This window comes from Etheostoma cragini, chromosome 8 (genome assembly GCF_013103735.1).
Source record: "Etheostoma cragini isolate CJK2018 chromosome 8, CSU_Ecrag_1.0, whole genome shotgun sequence".
Classification (NCBI taxonomy): domain Eukaryota; kingdom Metazoa; phylum Chordata; class Actinopteri; order Perciformes; family Percidae; genus Etheostoma; species Etheostoma cragini.
In genome coordinates, this window is record NC_048414.1 from 12601266 (window position 1) to 12621480 (window position 20215).

Consider the following 20215-nt stretch of genomic DNA (forward strand, 5'->3'; position numbering starts at 1 on the left):
AATAATACAGCTGCAGTGGACACCAACAGACTTTCCTTTGGAATGCTTAGGTCCAACTGAACAGAGACCAGTCAGAACAAAGAGAAAGTATAGCTCGAGAGGAGGAATTAAACACAGGATTAATGCAAGATTATCTAAACTCCCACTAACAGAGATGGGCAAGTCACAAGCAAGTTTCAAGTCTTAACCTTCAAGTCTCAAGATAGTCCATTTTTTGTGACAATCAAGCAAGTCATGTCAAGTTATACAAAAGTTTCCTTTTTTAAACAAGCTAAAGACAGTGGTTATGAACGGCTGGAGTTTAATTTGAATTTGTTCCTACTCAATATTCAAAAGACATTGCATCCAAGTCACATACATCTGAACAGCTAATCACTCCAAGTTTGTGTAATTTGGAGAAATTGACTGAGTGTATTTATCACATGGAATGGATAGTATATCTTAATAATTGTCAGTGTAGTTGTGAGTGAATGTCTGTGTGAGAGAGCGAGTGAATGAAAAGTTATTTATGTTGGTTAGTGAATGTGTGTGTGAGAGAGAGAGAAAGAGAGAGAGTGCAGATTTTGTATAGTGTGTATGTATGTATGGGTGTGCCTGTTTTATTCGTAAACATACTAAAGTATGCAAATGTGTGTATTTGTGAGTGGGTGTGTATTTGTTGTGTGTGTGTGTGTTTGTGTGTGACAGAGAGAGAGAGAGAGAGAGAGAAAAAAAGAGGATCCATGCATGTCTGACCATTTGTCTACTGTCACTGAAATGTTGTCTACCTTGGCCAAGTCACTTTTTAACTTTGTCTGCCTTTCTTCCACTACATTGTCTACCTTTGGTGTAATCGTTCTTTGACTTAAAGGGGACTTGCTGTCCATTATTGTATTGAGTAAACTCCTTTTTGAGTTTGTAATGACTCTTTGCAGGGGGTGGTTGGTGTTACAGAGTGGGACAGTCCTGGATTCAGTAAAGTGGGAGATTGGAGGCTAATCTTAGTTAAGAGTTGCCTTGTGTGGACATACGTTTTTTATCTAAACAGTAAACAACAGGGAAGAGAAGCAAAAATAGTTTTAGTTTTAAAGCACTATGAACATCATTTTTCAGGAAAAACTGGGTTATTAGAATATTTGGGTTGCAGTGAGGTCACCTGAATGTCAAAAATGGTTGTAGAACCTTAAAGACAATGAATCTTTAAGATATGTATTGATATCACAGACAGAGAAGTAACACTTAAGCCATTTTACTTTCTAAAACACTTCTTCTTCACGTCTTGGGAGTCACCCTGTGAAGAAATAATCATTATCACTTATACAGTTGACAAAATACATACATTTTTTCAAAGAAAGTCCAGACACTTATGCCCTCATGACATTTACTTATGCCAATAATCAACATAATAATGACAAATGTATTGATATTACACCCACAGCAATGCTACACAAGCATTTGTGTGTCTAAAACCGCTAACTTGTTAGCTTTTAGCTGCAATTTCCCGTGAGTTTCTATCTTTTATGGTTATTAAATGATTAAACTAGGAATCAGAGGTGCTGTTTGGGCTTGTGGGCGAGTCTCTCAGGTGTAGAGAGTTAAATCAAACATTTTGACATTTAACGGCTTTGAACTGTTATTCTGAGTATGAGTGATATTTATGTTTGCATTAACAACATGTTAGTAGCACTATACCTTTATTGTTGTAAGTCACTTTGGATAGGTGTCAACTGAATTACTTGAAATGTAATGTTTAGGGTTAGCTTTCATGCACCAGAGCTGTGCTGAAAGGCAATTTTCATCCTTCCTTAACTCCTCTGATGGTTAGGTAGAGTTTACACGATAACCTTGTCTAATACACTAAAATGCATTAGGCCAATGCAGTGATATAATACATAGAAATTACATAATTTTCATTAAGAACGCAAATAATCAGATCACGTTACTTAATTGTGTTTAACGTCATCACATATCATTTTTCATTCTAAATTATGAGGTGGCATTGCCTACCTCCATTGCCTACCTCCTCTAAGGAGTCGTCTCTACATGCTATGTGTAGTGAATAGGTGGTGGGTCAAACACATCCACCCGCCATCTCACTGGAGATCAGCCTGACTTGGCAACCCTATCAGCCCAATTTAGAAATAAATAGTTAATCAGTCAGATGAAGCTACCGTCAACATTTTAAATAATCAACGGCGCAACACCAGAGCTACATTGAGCTATATCTATATTAATTATGCTTTAGCATTATATATGAAGTTAAAAATCTCCTGTCTGGATTGCTGACAGTTTACTTATTGATCATCGTTACAACTACTGTAACACTTGGAATAGGGACGTGTTTCAGAGGGAAGGAGAGAAGGAGGGTCAGAGAGAAAGCTTCTTACTTTACATTGCCATTGCCATTGTCCATGATTTTGCGAGCATATACATCTTACTTCATAAGAATGTGTTTCACATTGCCATTAAACATATTTTAGTCCAAAAATATGATCATCTCTATCACACTTAATGTTACTTTTAACGTTAGCAAAAAAATTAGGCTGACTTTACAACTTACCTCTCCTTGTGGGAATTGAAGTGTATGATGATATTCTACGTGGTGGTGGTTGTGTTAGAAATGATTGTACTACAGACCTTGCAAACTGCCGTTTTCTTCTGTGCCTTTCTTCTTGGCTATAAGGATGTGTGATCCTTATAGCCAAACTTTATTATTTTCAGTGCAATTACATTAAGTTATTAGCTGTCTTGTTTACAGCAGGTCTGTCGCATTACTCGGTAATATTATCACTGGGTTGCCACGCAACAGTACCTAATCATATCACCTAATCAGATTTTCTCATCTGTATATGGATTTTCTAAAATCATAAATAATAATAATAATTGGAATAATAAATTTAATTTGTAATGCTGTTAATATTTACGCAAATCCCAAAGTGCTACATAAAACAGGTAAGTGCTAAAAATAAAACACATAGAGAGCATGAAAATAAAAACTAAAATAAAAAAAAACAATAAGGAAAAGGGCAAGAGTTCAATCAAAAGCTCTCCTAAATAGGTGGGTTTAAAGACCACTTTAAAAGCAAAAGTTTAAAAGAATCTACAGTCTGTAGTGTCCTAAGGTGGTCAGGAAGAGCATTCCACAGTCGGGAGCAGCGGAACAGAAAGCCCAATCTCCCATTGTATGGAGCTTCGTCCTGGGAGGTTGCAGGAGATACGCTGAGGCAGATCGGAGGGTCCAAGTTGAGGTCTGTTGGGTGAGAAGTTCCTTGAGGTGTGGGGGGGGGGGGGGGGCTTCACCATGGATGCACTGATGGGTAAGGAGGGAGACCTTGTGACCAATCCTGAGTGAGACAGGAAGCCAGTGGAGTGATTTGAGGATGAGGGTGATCTGGTCAGGTTTGCACACCCTCAACTGTTTTGGATGTACTGCAGCTTCTGAAGGCTTTTCGAAGGGATTCCAGTGAGTATTGCACTGGGATCAGTGCAGTAGTCCAGCCTGGAGGAGACAAAAGTGTGGACAAGCTTTTCCGCGTCTGGTGGAGTGTGGGACAGAGTTTGGTGATGTTTCTGAGGTGGAAGAAGAAGGTCTCTTGCAGAGATGTTTGCTGTGAGCCTCAAAGGTCTGATGAGAGTCCGTTTAAACACCGAGGTTAGTGGCTGATGTTGAAAGTGGAATATTTTGGCCAGAGAGGGTGATGCTGGTAATGTCAGATGACCAAAACTGGTGGCTTCAGTCTTGGAGCTGTTTAGCTGCAGATCGTTTTGCTTTATCCATGCCTTTACCTCCTCCAGGCAGGAGGTCAGAGTGGAGGATGGCAGGGCAGCAGAAGGGGTTGGGTTTGTCCTGAGGTAGAGTTGAGTGTCCTCAGCATAGCAGTGGAATGAGATTCCATGCCGGCTGATGACATGGCCAAGGGGGAGCAATTAAAACAGGGTGAAGCAGATCACTGAGCTTGGAGGGACACCACAGGTGACGTTTTGCGTCAGGGATTTAGCCTCTCCCAAGGCAACATGTTCAGTTCTCCCGGTAAGGTAGGATGAGAACCACTCATGGACAGAGTCAGAAACAGTTGTTTTTGGTGTTGATGGAACACGCCCTGCCTGGAGGGAGTTGTTAATGACCTTTGTGATGAGGGGACTTAGGGCATGGAGGTTGGATTTTACCAGGGTTGTGGGGAAGGGGTCCAGGGCACATGTGGATGGTTCAAACTTTTTGACAATGTCCTCAACCTCTCGCTGTGAGATGACCTAAAAACAGCAGAGAGGTTGGAAAATTGCAGACTGTGGGTCGGCTGTCAGGACAGGCAGTGTGGAGAAACTGGATAGCAGGAAGTGGATGGTGTCTTTTTACTGCCCTCTTACTGACAAAAAATGAAAAGGGAAAAACCTAAAATTTCATCAGTGGGTATGTGGGAAAATGACAGTGTGACAGCTCTGCAGGGCTGTTTTGACCGCACAAAGTGGAGCGTTTTTGACTGTGTAGATTTAGACAACCATGCGGATGTTGACACGTCATATATTAACTTTTGATAATGTGATCCCGACAAAAATGTGTGTAACAGTTTTCTAATTCAAAACCTGGGATTCCAACCAAAATTGTTTAGTGGAAAAAGAAAGAGTGTCTAAAGCAAATCACAGGCATGGAGGTAAGCTGATTCAGAAGAAAATACACACAAAAATCAAACAGGGCAAGAGACAATATAAAGACAAAATTGAACAACAAGGAAAATTACTTGCGTATTGTGTGGAGGGGTATTAAAACTATCATAGGTCAAAGTCACCACTCAAACACCCAAGTACATACAGTCGAGCAAGCAAATGCCCTTAGTGAAAACTGTGTGAGGTGGGAGATTGACGTGCTAGCCAATCCAATCAGCCTCGATGGAAGAACAAGTGCACCAATCAGGGTAAGCTGCTAGGAAGTGGGGCAGATCTTCTCGCATATAAGGACATGGAACGCTGCCGGCTCTGACAGGCTGGAAGGCACCATAATAACAAGCTGCAAAGAACAACTGACCCTGGTATTCAGAGGATTGTTTCAGAAATCACCTGACACACACAAACTTCTTAAGAACCACTTCCTAAGAAACCCAAACTAGTTTGAGTGAACAGTTTTAGACCAGTGGCTATGAAGTGAGCAAATTATTTAAATTTGTCTCAAAATACAAACAAAGCTAACATGGACACATTAGAGTTTGCTTAAAGTGAGAAAAGGAGGGTGGAAGATGCTGTTCCAGCCCTCCTGAATGGAATTTACAAACACATTGAAACACCTGCATCTTTTTTGCAGACTTCTCTTCAGCTTTCAACACCATTCAGTGATACGTGTTGATAGAGAAGCTTGCAAAGTGGATTCAGGACAATTTAACAGGCAGACAACAGTATGTGAGGGCGGGTCAAAGTCAGTTAAGAACCATCATGACAAACTCGGGAGTGCCACAAGGATGTTTCATCACCATTGTTATTTACTTTATATACTAATGATTGTATCAGCAACCATTCCAACTGCTCACTGATTAACTTGAGATGATGATGCTGCCCTAGTTGTTTTTTAACGGATAATGAACAAGACCACAGGACTGAGGTTGACCACTTCTATAAATGGTGCAAGTTCCAATCCATGGAATACAGAATAACATCAAATACCCTACCATTAGATAACTGCACAACACAGTGTAAATAACTAAATATCTGTCTTTAATACTCTGCATATATCATCAAATGTCAAAGTCTAGAAATAAAGCGGTTAAGCTCTTGTGCAACTGTTACACTTATTGTCATCGTTAACAGTTGCGTTGCGTTGCCTGATGTGAGCTTTGCACAAAGTGGGAATTGCTCTCTCTCTCAACTTCTTTATCCAAATTTTTTTTAATCTATTAATTTATTTTTATTTTTTGCCTTTGTTTTGTTGTGAATGGCAGTGTGTGGGTGTTCTGGGTGGGATGGAATTGATTATAAGAAAAAAAGAAATCAAGACACTGAACCTAAATAAATGGATCTGAATTGTCTTATCTTTCTTGAATAAAAACATAGTTTAAAAAAAAAACAAATCGACGTGTTCAGGGTGGGATAAGAGGCTGATTCATGATTCACACTTGTGGGTAATCTGTGTTTTATAAAAGGAACATTAGATATGCGTACGTCAGGTTTTATTAATCAGATTAGTTTTTTTTAGGCCATTTTTAGCTTTTGTGCGTACGTACACTTTCAGCAAGTTTCCCATGCACAGTTTTATAAATGAGACGCACGTCAAAAAGCCAAAAATGGCGTACGCCAAAATCATATCCAGATTCAGAAAAAAACATGTTAATGACCCTGGCAGTTAACATTCTAAAAGTATGTTGATGACCCTGTCAGCTGTTTTTTTGTGATGCCGAATCATGACAACTGGCGGAGAAAAAGCAAAAAACCTGTCAGATACTTAAAAATTGCTGAACATTGAATTATAATTTTGGCCTGTTGTCGCACAGTGTAGGTAAACCTGACTACACAGGCATTACGGCACTCAGGGACAGATTCAGTATATACCATAACTATAGGTATATGATAAGATTTAACCTTAACTATATTACATTCAAACAAGTCTTCATGATAAAGTTGAAGATTATAATATTTATATTATAACAGCCGGTTCTGGTGTGTTGCCCTCTCTACTGGACCCAATTCAATATATAGATTCAAGAGCACAACTTCAGGGAATTTAACTCAACATATTAGCCAGTCATCTTCATGGTCCCTGGAGTCTCTTTTCCATTTGGGGATAGTCCTCCTGCAGAGCAGTGCCATATCATGGAGCATTACGCACGGGGGGTTTGCAGTATTTTTGTTTACAACAATTTGTGTTGTCAACACCTTGCCAAAATCACATCATCAACTGTATCTCCCATTCAGAGATACAATTTGAAGACGAAAATGTAAAAGGCAAACATACTTTTCTTCATGGAGGTTTTGTCAACAACAGTATTAGAGTTTGACTGATAATGAGGACATTAAGTGTAACAAATGCACAAGAGCTTAACGGCTGTATTTTCCGACTTCGACATTTGATTACATATGCACAGACATTTAGTTACTTACAATGTGTTCTGCCATTATCTAATCGTGGGGGATTTGATGCTATCATATGGAGTCGGGCCATCTCATCCTCCTGCGCTCCTTTGCGGACAATGTGACGGTGAGACAGCACCTATTAATATTAAGAAAGAATTCTGATTTCAGATTTGAGTTGGATTTTACAAGGTGGTTATAGAACAATTATCACTCAAGCGCAAATAACACTGCTCGATCTATCTTCATGATAACGTGTATGATATGCAGAGAAAAAAACATGTTTGAGGCATCAATACTTAAAAACATTAAGAATAATCATTATTCCCACATTTACATTTTGCTTTCTGACATCAGTTTACCACCCGACCATCAACTTTGCCACTGTCTCCAAATGTGCGTTGGAGCAATAAAGGTTTCATTCATTCATTCATTCATTCATTCATTCATTCAACCTGTATTGAGCCTGAAATTATGATGTACGCTTATTGGCATAATGGCATTTTATTACATTTGAGGGGTGATGGTAAAATAAAAGGTTCATTTTAGACAGAGTCAACAATTTGGCACATCATCCTAAACAGTATTAGGAGTAACACGTTACAAAATTAAAGAAATTACAGTGGTGTATTCCTTTTTGCTGTAGTGCAGTAAAATAATGCATTACTTATTAAATTTCGGTAATATTATTATCTTGTTTTTAAAAAAAGAATTTCACAGGAAAAAAGGCTGTGAGTGTTATTTCCTGCTGCTGTATTTGATGGTTGAGGTGACTGCAGATACATTTGCGAGATGGATATTATTTTGGGGAATTAATGTAACTATGCCATCAAATGATGACCAAAAACGCTTACAGTGACCATTTACTGTTCAATATTTTGCAGTTACAAACAAGAAAGTGAGCAACTTAAAGAGATTCTTCCCAAATTAGCATTAAGCTTTGTATCAGTAGAAACCCCGTAGTATTGTCGAATGACCATACTTCCCTCCCTCATGTCACCCTGAGACAAGAGATCTGTGTAGTTTGTGTCTGGGAAAAACACCGCAATTTTGCCTAGAGGCAATGAACCACAAGCTAGCTAGTTCCGCATGTTTTCAACCCTCCCATTGGGGGTTGGACCCGTAGAAAGACAAAGCAACCCGGAGCGTGTCGAGTGTCAGCCATCTGGGAGCTATGCTTTTTCAGTAACCAACTTTTACAACATTATGTGCATTCAAACTACCTCACATGTAATACCACTGGGATACCTAGATACTCAACTTACTGCGCGAGCTTTGCCTGCTACAGAGATCAGCACCTCAGCCAGCGGTGTCGCCTGATGCTGCTAGCTGGGTAGGGGACATCACACACACTAAAGTTGAGTTGGGTGCCTTACTGTCTGTCTATGTTAGCAAACCGTAGGCAGGACTTGAAAGTAGACTCTTTGAGCAGTGAAGCAAGTGCATTCTGGGATTTGGTGTCTTTCATCCACATGAGCCAAAAACACATTTTCTGGCTTTTCTCAACCTAGAAGGCATACATTTCACATTTCTAATACATAAGAGAGCCGATCTTTCCAACGGTGAAATATCCCTTTAAGCTTCATGGACATGTTTTATAACTAGTGTCTCACGTTCATTGCAAAGCTAGCAAAAGAAGGCCTATACAACAGAGAACTTCTGTGTAGGCTACTTTAAAATAAAAGCACACCCTTTGACAGTTTGCAGTAAAACTAAATTACTGTTAAACAAAGTTTTGTACCTTTTCACATTTCAGCTGTAGATCAAATACTGTAAATTGTGTAGATCATGAATTCTAATCACACTACAGTTGACCATTTCTTTTAAACTGTTTTAAACTAAACAACATGAATTTCTTATTTAAGTGCTTTAAACAAACATTTTACAACAATGTCTAATTCAATACAACTGTATGTTACTTTTGATAACATACAGTTTGATTTATTTTCATCCAGCTACTTGCCTATTGTGCATTTTACATATCTACTTTTATAGCTATAATGACCTAACACATTAATATAAATTATACAAATTATTATGAATAATCAATGATGTATTAAAGTGGATAAAGAGGACACTTTTCTGATCCACAAGCTAGATGCCAAGTCAAACTTCTGCTGGTATTTTAGTGAAAGCAACTCAAAAATAATGCAAAAGTAGCGTAACGCAGTACAATTCAGAGACAGTAATATTGTAGTATAACTAATTACTCTCAAATGACAATAACTAGTAATGTATTTCATTTTGGAAGTAACTTGCCCAACACTGATCCTAAACTGTGTGTGCACTACAAAAGGCTTTTATATGGATGTGGCCCCAAAAAATCTTGCTTTTTATTCATATATAAAACCTCAGAGAATATCACCCTTTTTATAGATAAATACCAAAAATAATGGATATTTATTTCAAGCATGTTCAAATAGTTTTTACTTATTGACTTGTTTGCTATAAGTATTACAAGGTGCAGCATGACAGAACTAATAGGATTAGTTATGTCAACAAAACCTTCCCACAAAGCTTGTCAAAGTAGACAGTGTTTTTCATTTTCTTTACATACTGTCATGCAAACAGAAAAGCTTGCTTTGACACAGTTGTTGACAGTAATATTTAGTTGAAAACCTATAAGGTGAACTAGGGATGTTTGTGGATATGTGTTTTATGTGTGTAGAGGGTCTTTCTAAAAACCTCAAACATGTTTCTGAGGTTCTCTGTCCATACAGGCTGACCTTAGATTATCTTTATGTGTTAGTAACTACAATTAACTCTAATAATATGTAATATTTAAATTGTAACTTTTTAAATAGATTTTCAATTGAAATTGAGTGTGTTTAACTTAAAAACTAAAACATTATTCCATATGATCTTAAATATTAACATTTAAGTTTGACTGATATAGCATCATAGGTCAATGGAAGCTATTCCACATACACACTATGAATGATTCATGGGGCGATGTCTTCACATCATTCTTTTGAAATTTGTTTAAACCTGTAGTACAAGTACAAATACCTTTTTTAATCCACCTCAGTGACATGTATTTTAGTTTGTTTGTAGAATGATACTGAAAGTCATGCCAGTATGTATAAGAACATAATGATCCTCCCTGAATCAACACACTGCTGTACATCCTGTTACTGAAAAACAGACCTTCATAATGTACATGTTCACTTGAGGGAGTGGTCCAAAAGTGGTGCGCGATCATGAAAGGCTTGCGTTACTTGGACGTGCAAACAGTTTTGTTGTCATTACTTATAATTCCTCATAGGAGTTGCAGAAACTATGTACTATAGCTTCAGCAATTTCTAGCTAAAAAATGCATTAAAGAGAGAATTTTCGGTCGATTCCAACACGTAGCTCTGTTGTTTTTAAATTTGGAATGCTGTTAGTAGAGAGAAAAATGAAAACAATTGGTGCTGCCTACACCGTGTTATCTCTTGCTAGCGTTAGCAACCACCTGCCTCAAACAGGGCAAGTTATAAATGGGGTTTAGTCTCTAAACATGTTCAAAATGTCATTAAAGGTTCCTTACCATTTGCAGTGATTCCTTCCATGTGAACACTGAATCTGACTGATGTAGTTGTTAAAGAAAAGCATGAAAGCTGTGCTAATTTAGGTGTGTTTAGTTCCTGTGTTGATACTGCAAGGAGTGCTTCAGGACCGTCTACAAGCTACAACACTGAAAAGAGATACAAACATATTTTCAAAAATAAGCATATGCTTATTTTTTTAAAGTAAGTGCTGTAGTACAACTAGCTGGAGACAAGTTATAATTGAGGTAAATTTGGAGACACTACCTTATTTAATCATTGAATTGATAGCCTACATAATTTTGTTTTATTTCTTTTCTGCGTTGTAGTTTGTAGACGGTCCCTAAGCTCTCTAACTGCCGTCTCAACACAGGAACACAGCTGAATTAGCTCAACTTTCATGTTTTTCTGTCACATCTACAGCAGTCAGATTCAATGTGATCACTCGGAAGAAATCACTGGCACTTTGAATGACATTTTGTAGATGTTAAGAGGCTGAAAACACATTTCAAACTTGCCCTGTTTGAGCCTGTTGGGTGCTTACTCTTGCAGGAGGATAACACGGTGTAGGCAGCACCAATTGTTTTCGTTTTTCTCTCTACTGTCAGCACGCCAAATTTACAAACAACAGAGCTACGTGTTGGAATCGACCGGATTTTTACTTACTTTTTGTTTATCTGTATTAAATTTGTTCTGTAAAGGATCTGTAACGATTTGAATTGAATTAAGATGATTGTACCCTTTACATTATTTGTTTTCTTGTGATAGAGAAGGTATCCTTTATCTGTATCTATATATGTTTTCTTGTTAAAATCCAACCTGTGATTGAGTAATTGACACTCAGCAAACACACTCACATCATCTTGACTTTGGCCCCATCACAACTATCCAAATCAAAGTCATAAACAGTACATTTTGAGCGACAGAGATTTCATCTCCTGTATTCTGATACATTTTCCGGCACAATTTTGAAATTTGGGAGAAATCATCTTGATTTATGTCACTGAAAATACAAAATGATGGTGGCAGCTAAAAATAAAAACTTTAATTTAATATAATGGGGTAAGGGTAGGGCTTTTGCATCCGACCGCTTGACCACCACGTTAGGAGTGACTTAGATAAGGAAACTGCTATTACTCTTGAAGCTAATTTGAAGAATACTGGACTACTTACACTACAATACAGGAAAAAACTTGATCCGTTGCAAAGCCTATTGACACATAAACAGCCTTGGGCTCCAGATTTTTCCTTTGCTCAACTGAGATTTACATGTTGCACATACTGTATGTGAACACCAGCAGCACAAATCTGGATTATGTGGTTAATCCATACTGTATCTCAGAAGTTACAGAATTTAACAGAGGCAAAAACTCTCTTTAGTGTACATCAGATTATTACATGTACATACAAGCACTAATGTTCCCTAACATGTTTGCTTCCATTTTTCCAGGTGGTGAGGTCCTAAATGTTTCCTCACCATCAGGTTTGGCATGACAAAAACAGTAAATGTGGATTAAAACCACATTACAATAGACCTGTTACAATAGCCTCTGTTTGTGCCTCTCATGTATAACATTGTAGTCACTACTACTACTACTACTACTACTACTACTAATACTACTAGATAAGATGAGCACCATTTTATTCCCTAAAAGATACTTAACAATATTTTGAATACAGGTAAACTATTTTCTGTCCACTGCACAGTGTGCCAATCAATGAAACGATCTCTGGGAGTTGGGTTGGGATCCGGAAGGTTACTGTTTCAATTTTAAAATAAAATATATACTGTATGTTTATTTTTTAAATTAATATTCCAGATTACAAAAGCAAGTGTGTAAGTAACACACTTGAATAAAATGAGTAAATATTTGCTGTGTTTATGACGCATAATTAATGTAAAATCATAGGAAATTTTTAGTTAATCTCATACAGTAAATAAATAGGAAATGTTCATCCATCCATCTTTGACCGCTTATCCGGTATCGGATCGGGGAGGCAGCAGCTCCAGTAAGGGACCCCAAACTTCCCCTTCCCGAGCCACATTAACCAGCTCCGACTGGGGGATCCTGAGGCGTTCCCAGGCCAGGCTGGAGATATAATCTCTCCACCTAGTCCTGGGTCTTCCCCGAGGCCTGCTTCCAGCTGGACGTGCCTAGAATACCTCCCTAGGGAGGCCCCCAGGAGGCATCCTTACCAGATGCCCGAACCACCTCAACTGGCTCCTTTCGACGTGAAGGAGCAGCGGCTCTACTCCGAGCTCCTCTCGGATGACTGAGCTTCTCACCCTATATCTAAGGGAGACGCCAGCCACCCTCCAGAGGAAACCCTTTTCGGCCGCTTGTACCCTGGATCTTATAGGAAAATGTGTTTCATATAAAGTTAAATGAATGTAATGTAGTTGTTAAAAAATGTAGACCATAGTGTTTTTTGTTCCTCTCGTAACTGAAGTTCTCTGTTGTGGTTTCCACTGCTGCGGAATTTGTTAATTAACCAAGGGAAATCTAACGTGAGCACATGTTACGGCGCTCTGCTAATTAAGTTGGAGTTACATTGGCCAAAGCGAATAGTAAAGGATTTTCAAAGGATTTAAGAACCTCTTTTCAGGACAAGCAGCCAACAGGTTCCCCAGGCGTAACATGGATGAATTCAGGACAGAAGAGCAAAGCAATAAACGCACGTTTTAAATAACCAAACTGTGTCTGTGTTTTCCTTACGAGAGCTACAAAGACAATAGAAGAGATAAGACATAGGTTGCATATTTTTATTTGAATTTATTTTAATTAATAAATACTCTCTCTACAAAGTTAATTGCTTTGTAAGAGATGTAATGATTGTTAAGACAATATGGGAAGAAACTTTTATATTCCACATCCAGTTTACACCAGTGTGGAGCTTTTCCTCCTACGGACGGGTTGTGCAGCAGCTCTGGTGCAGTCCGTGTGGCCGCAGCCACACTCCTCCACATGGATGTATGAGTAGGGAACCACATCTCCATTCAGGCAGTGCAAGTCAACAGTACGATTGCTGGAGCGAGTCTCCCTACAGCAGGAACAAGAATGCTGCATAGCAGCTGCTGCTTCAGAGTACCTAAAGAAAGCAGAAGCAGTATTGATTGATAAACTCAAAATCTACTACTGCTAAACATTTCAAAAATGTCCATATCTTAATGGGGTTATGACAATGCAGAGGATTGAGAAAGTTTAGTGATATCATCCTTACTTGGTGAAAGTGTTGCAGGATCCTTCACAATATGGCATATCTACCTCCTGGTCGGACTGGCAGCCCTTGTGCATAATGTTTGTTTTCATGAGTACTACCTTGCAGGCCTTCTCCCTCTCCACACCTTTTCAAAAGAGACACACAATTGGCTTGTTTTCATTTAAGTACCCTATACCAAAAAGCAAAGAAAATGCCATACTCACAGATTTTACAACAGCCATTTGCTGCAGTCTGAATTGTGCCCTATGGAGGGGTATTCACAACATTAACATAATTAGTTTTAATGTGTGTTCTCACAGACAATCCTGATTCATTTATTGAAAGTCATAAATAATACTTACAGGTTGACAGTTGCTCTGCTGGAATGGTGGGCAGACAATTTGTGAATTGAATGTTGTTAAGGTGTCACCGACCTCAATACAGGTGTAATGCTGACACTTATTCTCAGTTGGTGACCAGGTCTCTCCTGGCTATAGAGTAATGAAATACAGATATAGTACAGATATCAAAAAGTAATTTAGGCTATTAAACATTATCATGTGGAATCAAAGCCAACAGAGACTTACCTTCAAGAGCTCCTTGGTATTATTAACACTGACAACACAGTGTGTCTGTACACATGTGCCACAGCATTCATCTGAATTAGTTTCCACATATTCATATCCCTGAGAGAAAAAGAAGAAATTAAGTTGCCAAGTCCAGTTTAACAAGTTTATTCTCTCAGAAAAGAGAGAAAACAACTTGTATGTATTGTGTGTATGAATATATTAGGTGGAATTACTCTTACCCTGTCACAGTCTTCTTGACATTTCTGAAAATCACAACGTATCTTGAATAGACCAGAACCAGGGTCCAACTCATTGGTGCAGGTACAATCCTGACACAGAGGCGCAGGAACTGAAGAGCCAGGCTAGCAAATAAAGAAGAAATATATTTATACTTTTTTTTAGCCATAAATAACTTGTGCAGGTGAAATCAATAAAATAACATATATATGATTTTTCCATTTCCTTTTTTACCTGGTATTCACTGTCTTTGTGTACACAAACTCTTTTAGGCTCTAGAAAATATTAAGACAATGGAAATTACATGTGTTAAGTGCCACTACCATTATTAGGTTTTATGAACAAGCAAACTATGAATTAATGACTCACCACATCTATGTTCTGGACAGCATTTACCCTCAGGAACACTGACAACTGGCATGTATCCTACTGGACAGTTCATGTCAGTGATTGGGCATGTGTTGCTGTGGCATTCTGTGGAGATGATTAATGGGGGACAGTAAATAGTTCAAAACAATCACGATTGGTATCAATGCATAGCATTCTGAAGGACAAATGTGCCTTAATGCTAAATGTCTTACGGCAAACAAAAGTAGAACAGCAGTGGTCTGATGGCATAGTTTGGTTGACAAGGACAAACCCGGGACCAGTGCAATGTGTTATAGGTGGTGTTGGGCATTCCTTTTGCTTGCAAGTTACAGTCTTGGTAGACTCCTCACAAATGCAGTTTTGGCATTTGTACTCAAACCTCTCATTAAACTGAAAGAATAAACCACAGTAGTGACTTAATTGTCTCTTTCAAGTAAATAACACAAGTTTTGATTTTAATTGAACATGACTAGAACTACTCACCTGACGAGGAATGCCCTCAGGATCAAGACATCCTGTTGAAAAATAAGCCATTCATGATTGATACGATATATTCAGCTCAATGTCAAGACTAAAGAATATACAGCATATACCACACTTACCACACACGTTAACACATATGCCAGAGTCTTTGTTAAAGAGTTTCATTCCATCAGGACAAAAGCAGCCCTCTGTAGTGTAGTTCATGGATGGTTCATTGGTACTGTAATATTGAATCATCAAGAAAGAACAATTAGTTTACATTATTTCTTTTAAGATCTCAAAAACATAGTCAATTAAAAACACTGTATTCTTCTTGACTTATTGCTACAACAAGAAACATCTATTGCCACTATCCATTAGGATTTTTGTAATAGATTATGCTACTGTGCACAATGAACTGTAAATAGAAATACACTACATTTTTTTATTTAGTTAACTTACTTGTCTTCACAGGTTGGCTGTTCTGCAGGACCACATGGCTTGTAAACTTTGTTTGATGGGCAGTCACTTGCTGTTAGTGAAGAAAAGAACTCAATTGGGTCTTTTTAAATGCATACTGCCTACCTACTGTACATATAATAAAATTTGCAGCATCCTTTTCATCCTTCTCAACACAAGTAAATAATTAAGTTGCCCCTCTTGATGTTACTGATCCCAGTATTTACAGTAACATAATGAGGGGTTGCTTACCACACAACCTGGTGTGGTTCCTCCAGTGCAAACAAACCCCAGCTTGAGCACAGGCAGCAGCATAAGTCTGCAAACTTGTACAGTCCACAGCTGGGTTGGAAACATGGCAGCTATCAAAAACACAACCTCGATAGAAGTTTTCAGGAGAGACGAAGGGATGGCACGCTGCAAAGAGACTGTAAAAGTAAAACACAAACAAAAAATCAAATACAAATTCTGTTTAAACTGCAATATGTCACTCTTATTGGGATGCATGTGAATTGCTACAATATATTAGATATTTGTCTACCTGCTCTTAAGCAGGTGACATATGGAATCTGGTTTGCATGGAGTTAGGGTTGGTGGAAGTTCAGGCATATCAGTGGGCAAAACAGAAGGTATGGGGCAATTGGGTTGGTAAATGTGTTTTGCAGGCCAATAGTCGGCCATCACAGCACAACTTTCCACCAGCTGGCCACCAGGCAACCTGCAGTCATCAGCCTGGTTGTTGTTGCATGTTCCTGATGGTAGGGTCACAAAACAGTTAAAATTATAGTCTGACTTCAAACAAATTATTTACCATATGACTACTGGAGAGAGAGATATGTTCTTACCACAATGGCCCTGTGTGTTACTGCCAAAGTATTGATTTGGAAGGGTCACACTAAAGCCAGTTATTCCAAATGTAATGACCACTTTTAAGCGAGGGATCTCCAAAACCAAGTTAATGCCAGAGTCCAAGATCCTAACACCTTGTTGTGAATAAGGTAGTTTCAGACGTACTCCGTTTTTCAGTGCCTAAAGGTAAAAAGTGAATACATTATATGACAAGAAAAATATAATAATCTATGACAAAAGCATCCAATATTGCTATTACATCTACACACAGGCAATATTAATCTTTTGGAAGTTAGTGAGTTTTTCATAATATACAACAAACTTTCACATGATCATAAATATTGTTTTACCTCCAACTGTGCTGCTCCAAGAAGGTTATGATTTAAGAGTGTGACGACTTCCATTTGGTATGATATAATTATTGATCGTGGACAAGAAACATCTTCATTGGGGTCACAGAAGACATTGTCAATATAGATATTTAAGTTATGTTTTGGTAAAATCTCTTCCATCAAGACGTAAGTACAGTTTCCTTGATAACTGTAGTACAATCCATCAAATGTAATGTAATGAGGATCTCCCCAGCCTTCACATACACCTAAAAAACAAACAAAACATTCTGTTCAAAATGTATCTTAAATAGAATCATATGAGTCAATAAACATGTCATACATCCTTTTAACCACAGAAGGGCTTACAGTCACAAGCGTAATGCTGGCAGCAGTAGTAATCATCATACACCAGAACTGGTTTCTTTCCATTGGTACAAGTGATGTTCTCAAGGGGTGGACATTCATATGGAATTATTTCAATTGTATTGTTCTCAATGCATCTGGCCATGGTGCAGTTGCACAAAAAGAACGTCTCATTTTGCTGATGTAAAGAGAAAAAAGGGAAAATCAGTATAAAGAAAGAATTGTGCAATACATGCAAATATATGTTTTAATGTGCTAGATATATTAAGATCCTTACTGTTACATTCCAATCAGGGCAGGCAGGTACAGGTGTTGTGGGTGTGGGTGTAGGCATGCTTGTGTTGTTGCAAATAATTGTTGTGTTAAGAATCTCACAAATATCAGAACATATCATTGTGAGACATACACCTGATCCAATATCTTTCATGTATAATATTACATCACCTAAAGGTGAGAAAGAAGATGAAGACTATATTAAACAGGAGTAAACCTTACAAGAAAAGTTAAATTCATATAACTTGTTAGTATCAAAGACATAATTGTGTTTTTGTTCTTACCTGGTCTATAAAATGTTTCATTAACAAAGCAGAAACATTCTGTAGTGGTAGAAATTTGGGGGCGAGTTGGAGGCATTAATGTCGATAATGGCGGAGCAGTGACAGGTGTTTCTAATGTTGGACCTGTAGTGATTGCAGTTGGCGCTTCAGTTGTGGTGGCAGGTTCAATTGGTGGGGTTGTAGATTTTGTAGTTGTGGTTGGCTCTTTGGTTGTAGTAGTGGTAGGTTCAGTTGGTGGGGTTGTAGATTCTGTGGTTGTGGTTGGCTCTTTGGTTGTTGTAGTAGTAGGTCTAGTTGGTGGGGTTGTAGATTTTGTAGTTGTGGTTTGCTCTTGAGTTGCAATAGTAGTAGGTTCAGTTGGTGGGGTTGTAGATTTCGTAGTTGTGGTTGGCTCTTCAGTTGTTGTAGTAGTAGGTTCAGTTGGTGGGGTTGTAGATGTTGTGGTTGGTTCTTCAGTTGTTGTGGTAGTAGGTTTAGTTGGTGGGGTTGTAGATGTTGTGGTGGTGGTTGGCTTTTCAGTTGTGGTTGGCTCTTCAGTTGGGGTAGTAGTAGGTTCGGTTGGTGGGGTTGTGGATTTTGTGGTTGTAGTTGGCTCTTTAGTTGTAGTAGTAGAGGGTTCAGTTCGTGGGGTTGTAGATTTTGTGGTTGTGGTTGGCTCTTTGGTTGTTGTAGTAGTAGGTTCAGTTGGTGGGGTTGTAGATTGTGTAGTTGTGGTTGGCTCTTCAGTTGTTGTAGTAGTAGGTTTGGTTGGTGGGGTTGTAGATTGTGATGTTGTGGTTGGCTCTTCAGTTGTAGTAGTAGTAGGTTCAGTTGGTGGGGTTGTAGATTTTGTGGTTGTAGTTGGCTCTTCAGTTGGGGTAGTAGTAGGTTCAGTTGGTGGGGTTGTGGATTTTGTGGTTGTAGTTGGCTCTTTAGTTGTAGTAGTAGTAGGTTCAGTTGGTGGGGTTGTAGATTTTGTGGTTGTGGTTGGCTCTTTGGTTGTGGTAGTAGTAGGTTCGGTTGGTGGGGTTGTAGATTGTGTGGTTGTGGTTGGCTCTTCAGTTGTAGTAGTAGTAGGTTCAGTTGGTGGGGTTGTAAATTTTGTGGTTGTGATTGGCTCTTTGGTTGTAGTAGTAGTAGGTTCAGTAGGTGGGGTTGTAGATTTTGTGGTTGTGGTAGGCTCTTTGGTTGTAGTAGTAGTAGGTTCAGTTGGTGGGGTTGTAGATTTTGTGGTTGAGGTTGGCTCTTCCGTTGTTGTTGTAGTAGTAGGTTTGGTTGGTGGGGTTGTAGATTTTGTGGTTGTGGTTGGCTCTTCAGTTGTTGTAGTAGTAGGTTTGGTTGGTGGGGTTGTAGATTTTGTGGTTGTGGTTGGCTCTTTGGTTGTGGTAGTAGTAGGTTCAGTTGGTGGGGTTGTAGATTTTGTGGTTGTGGTTGGCTCTTTTGTTGTAGTACTAGTAGGTTCAGTTGGTGGTGTTGTAGATTTTGTGGTTGTGGTTGGCTCTTTGGTTGTAGTAGTAGTAGGTTCGGTTGGTGGGGTTGTAGATTGTGTGGTTGTGGTTGGCTCTTCAGTTGTAGTAGTAGTAGGTTCAGTTGGTGGGGTTGTAGATTTTGTGGTTGTGGTTGGCTCTTTAGTTGTAGTAGTAGAAGGTTCAGTTGGTGGGGTTGTAAATGTTGTAGTTGGTTTTTCAGTTGTTGTGGGAGGTGTTGTCAATGGAGTTGAAGGGGTTGTGGTTGGACATATCTCTACCTCACAACATACTCTGATTTTATAGTTGAAACACTTAAATGGAGGTCTGATCTGATCCTCTTTTTTACATATTAAACCATATCCCACATCACAAGTAACAACCTGGCCAGTTTGACTCACAAAATCATTGAAGCCTATGCCAGGATTATCTGTTGATCTACAATCAATTTCTGTGGGATTTTCACACATTTGTTTACCACTATTTATGATGTTCTCATATGTTTCCCAGTCACTTTGATCCTTTCCTGGTTTATAAACATCATACCACTCTGACCAGTCACACGTTATTAAACACGGTGTTGTAGGTTTTATGGTTGTAGTTGGCTCTTCAGTTGTAGTAGTAGTAGGTTCAGTTGGTGGGTTTGTAGATTGAGTGGTTGTGGTTTGCTCTTTAGTTGTGGTAGGTTCAATTGGTAGAGTTGTAGATTTTGTGGTTGTGGTTGGCTCTTTAGTTGTGGTGGTAGTAGGTTCAGTTGGTGGGGTTGTATATTTTGTGGTTGTAGTTGGGCCCTCTGTTGTTGTAGTAGTAGGCTCA

General features: G+C 38.7%; 2 protein-coding genes across 2 annotated transcripts; both read right to left on the reverse strand.

Annotated features, from left to right (window-relative positions):
• Nucleotides 1-13299: 13299 nt before the first annotated feature.
• LOC117948858 (intestinal mucin-like protein) lies at nt 13300-18242 on the reverse strand. Its single transcript, XM_034878781.1, has 19 exons — nt 17955-18242; nt 17675-17841; nt 17401-17575; nt 17053-17300; nt 16699-16882; nt 16395-16605; nt 16106-16281; nt 15857-15926; nt 15535-15635; nt 15416-15447; nt 15145-15322; nt 14933-15037; nt 14798-14838; nt 14566-14688; nt 14345-14443; nt 14120-14248; nt 13982-14021; nt 13779-13902; nt 13300-13646 (listed from the first exon to the last, which is right to left on the reverse strand). Exons 1-19 carry the CDS (start codon nt 18028-18030, stop codon nt 13436-13438), a joined length of 2490 nt encoding a protein of 829 aa, XP_034734672.1. The 5' UTR covers nt 18031-18242; the 3' UTR covers nt 13300-13435.
• On the reverse strand, nt 18182-20010 carry LOC117949063 (proteoglycan 4-like). The gene is made up of 3 exons (XM_034879077.1): nt 18593-20010; nt 18295-18391; nt 18182-18244 (listed from the first exon to the last, which is right to left on the reverse strand). Exons 1-3 carry the CDS (start codon nt 19867-19869, stop codon nt 18182-18184), a joined length of 1437 nt encoding a protein of 478 aa, XP_034734968.1. The 5' UTR covers nt 19870-20010.
• Between the last annotated feature and the right edge of the window lie 205 nt (nt 20011-20215).

What these genes read in the sequence shown, in the direction of transcription:
- LOC117948858 (XM_034878781.1), bottom strand. Translation starts at nt 18,030, where the DNA reads ATGCCTCCAACTCGCCCCCAAATTTCTACCACTACAGAATGTTTCTGC. An exon ending in CTGAGGGCATTCCTCGTCAG is followed by an intron (nt 15,323 to 15,415) that starts GTGAGTAGTTCT and finishes TTATTCTTTCAG; the next exon opens with TTTAATGAGAGGTTTGAGTA. An exon ending in TCCTGCAACACTTTCACCAA is followed by an intron (nt 13,647 to 13,778) that starts GTAAGGATGATA and finishes TGCTTTCTTTAG; the next exon opens with GTACTCTGAAGCAGCAGCTG.
- LOC117949063 (XM_034879077.1), bottom strand. Translation starts at nt 19,869, where the DNA reads ATGTGTGAAAATCCCACAGAAATTGATTGTAGATCAACAGATAATCCT. An exon ending in GAGCCAACCACAACCACAAA is followed by an intron (nt 18,392 to 18,592) that starts ATCTACAACCCC and finishes ACCAACCACAAC; the next exon opens with ATCTACAACCCCACCAACTG. An exon ending in CAACTGAACCTACTACTATT is followed by an intron (nt 18,245 to 18,294) that starts GCAACTCAAGAG and finishes CCCACCAACTAG; the next exon opens with ACCTACTACTACAACAACCA.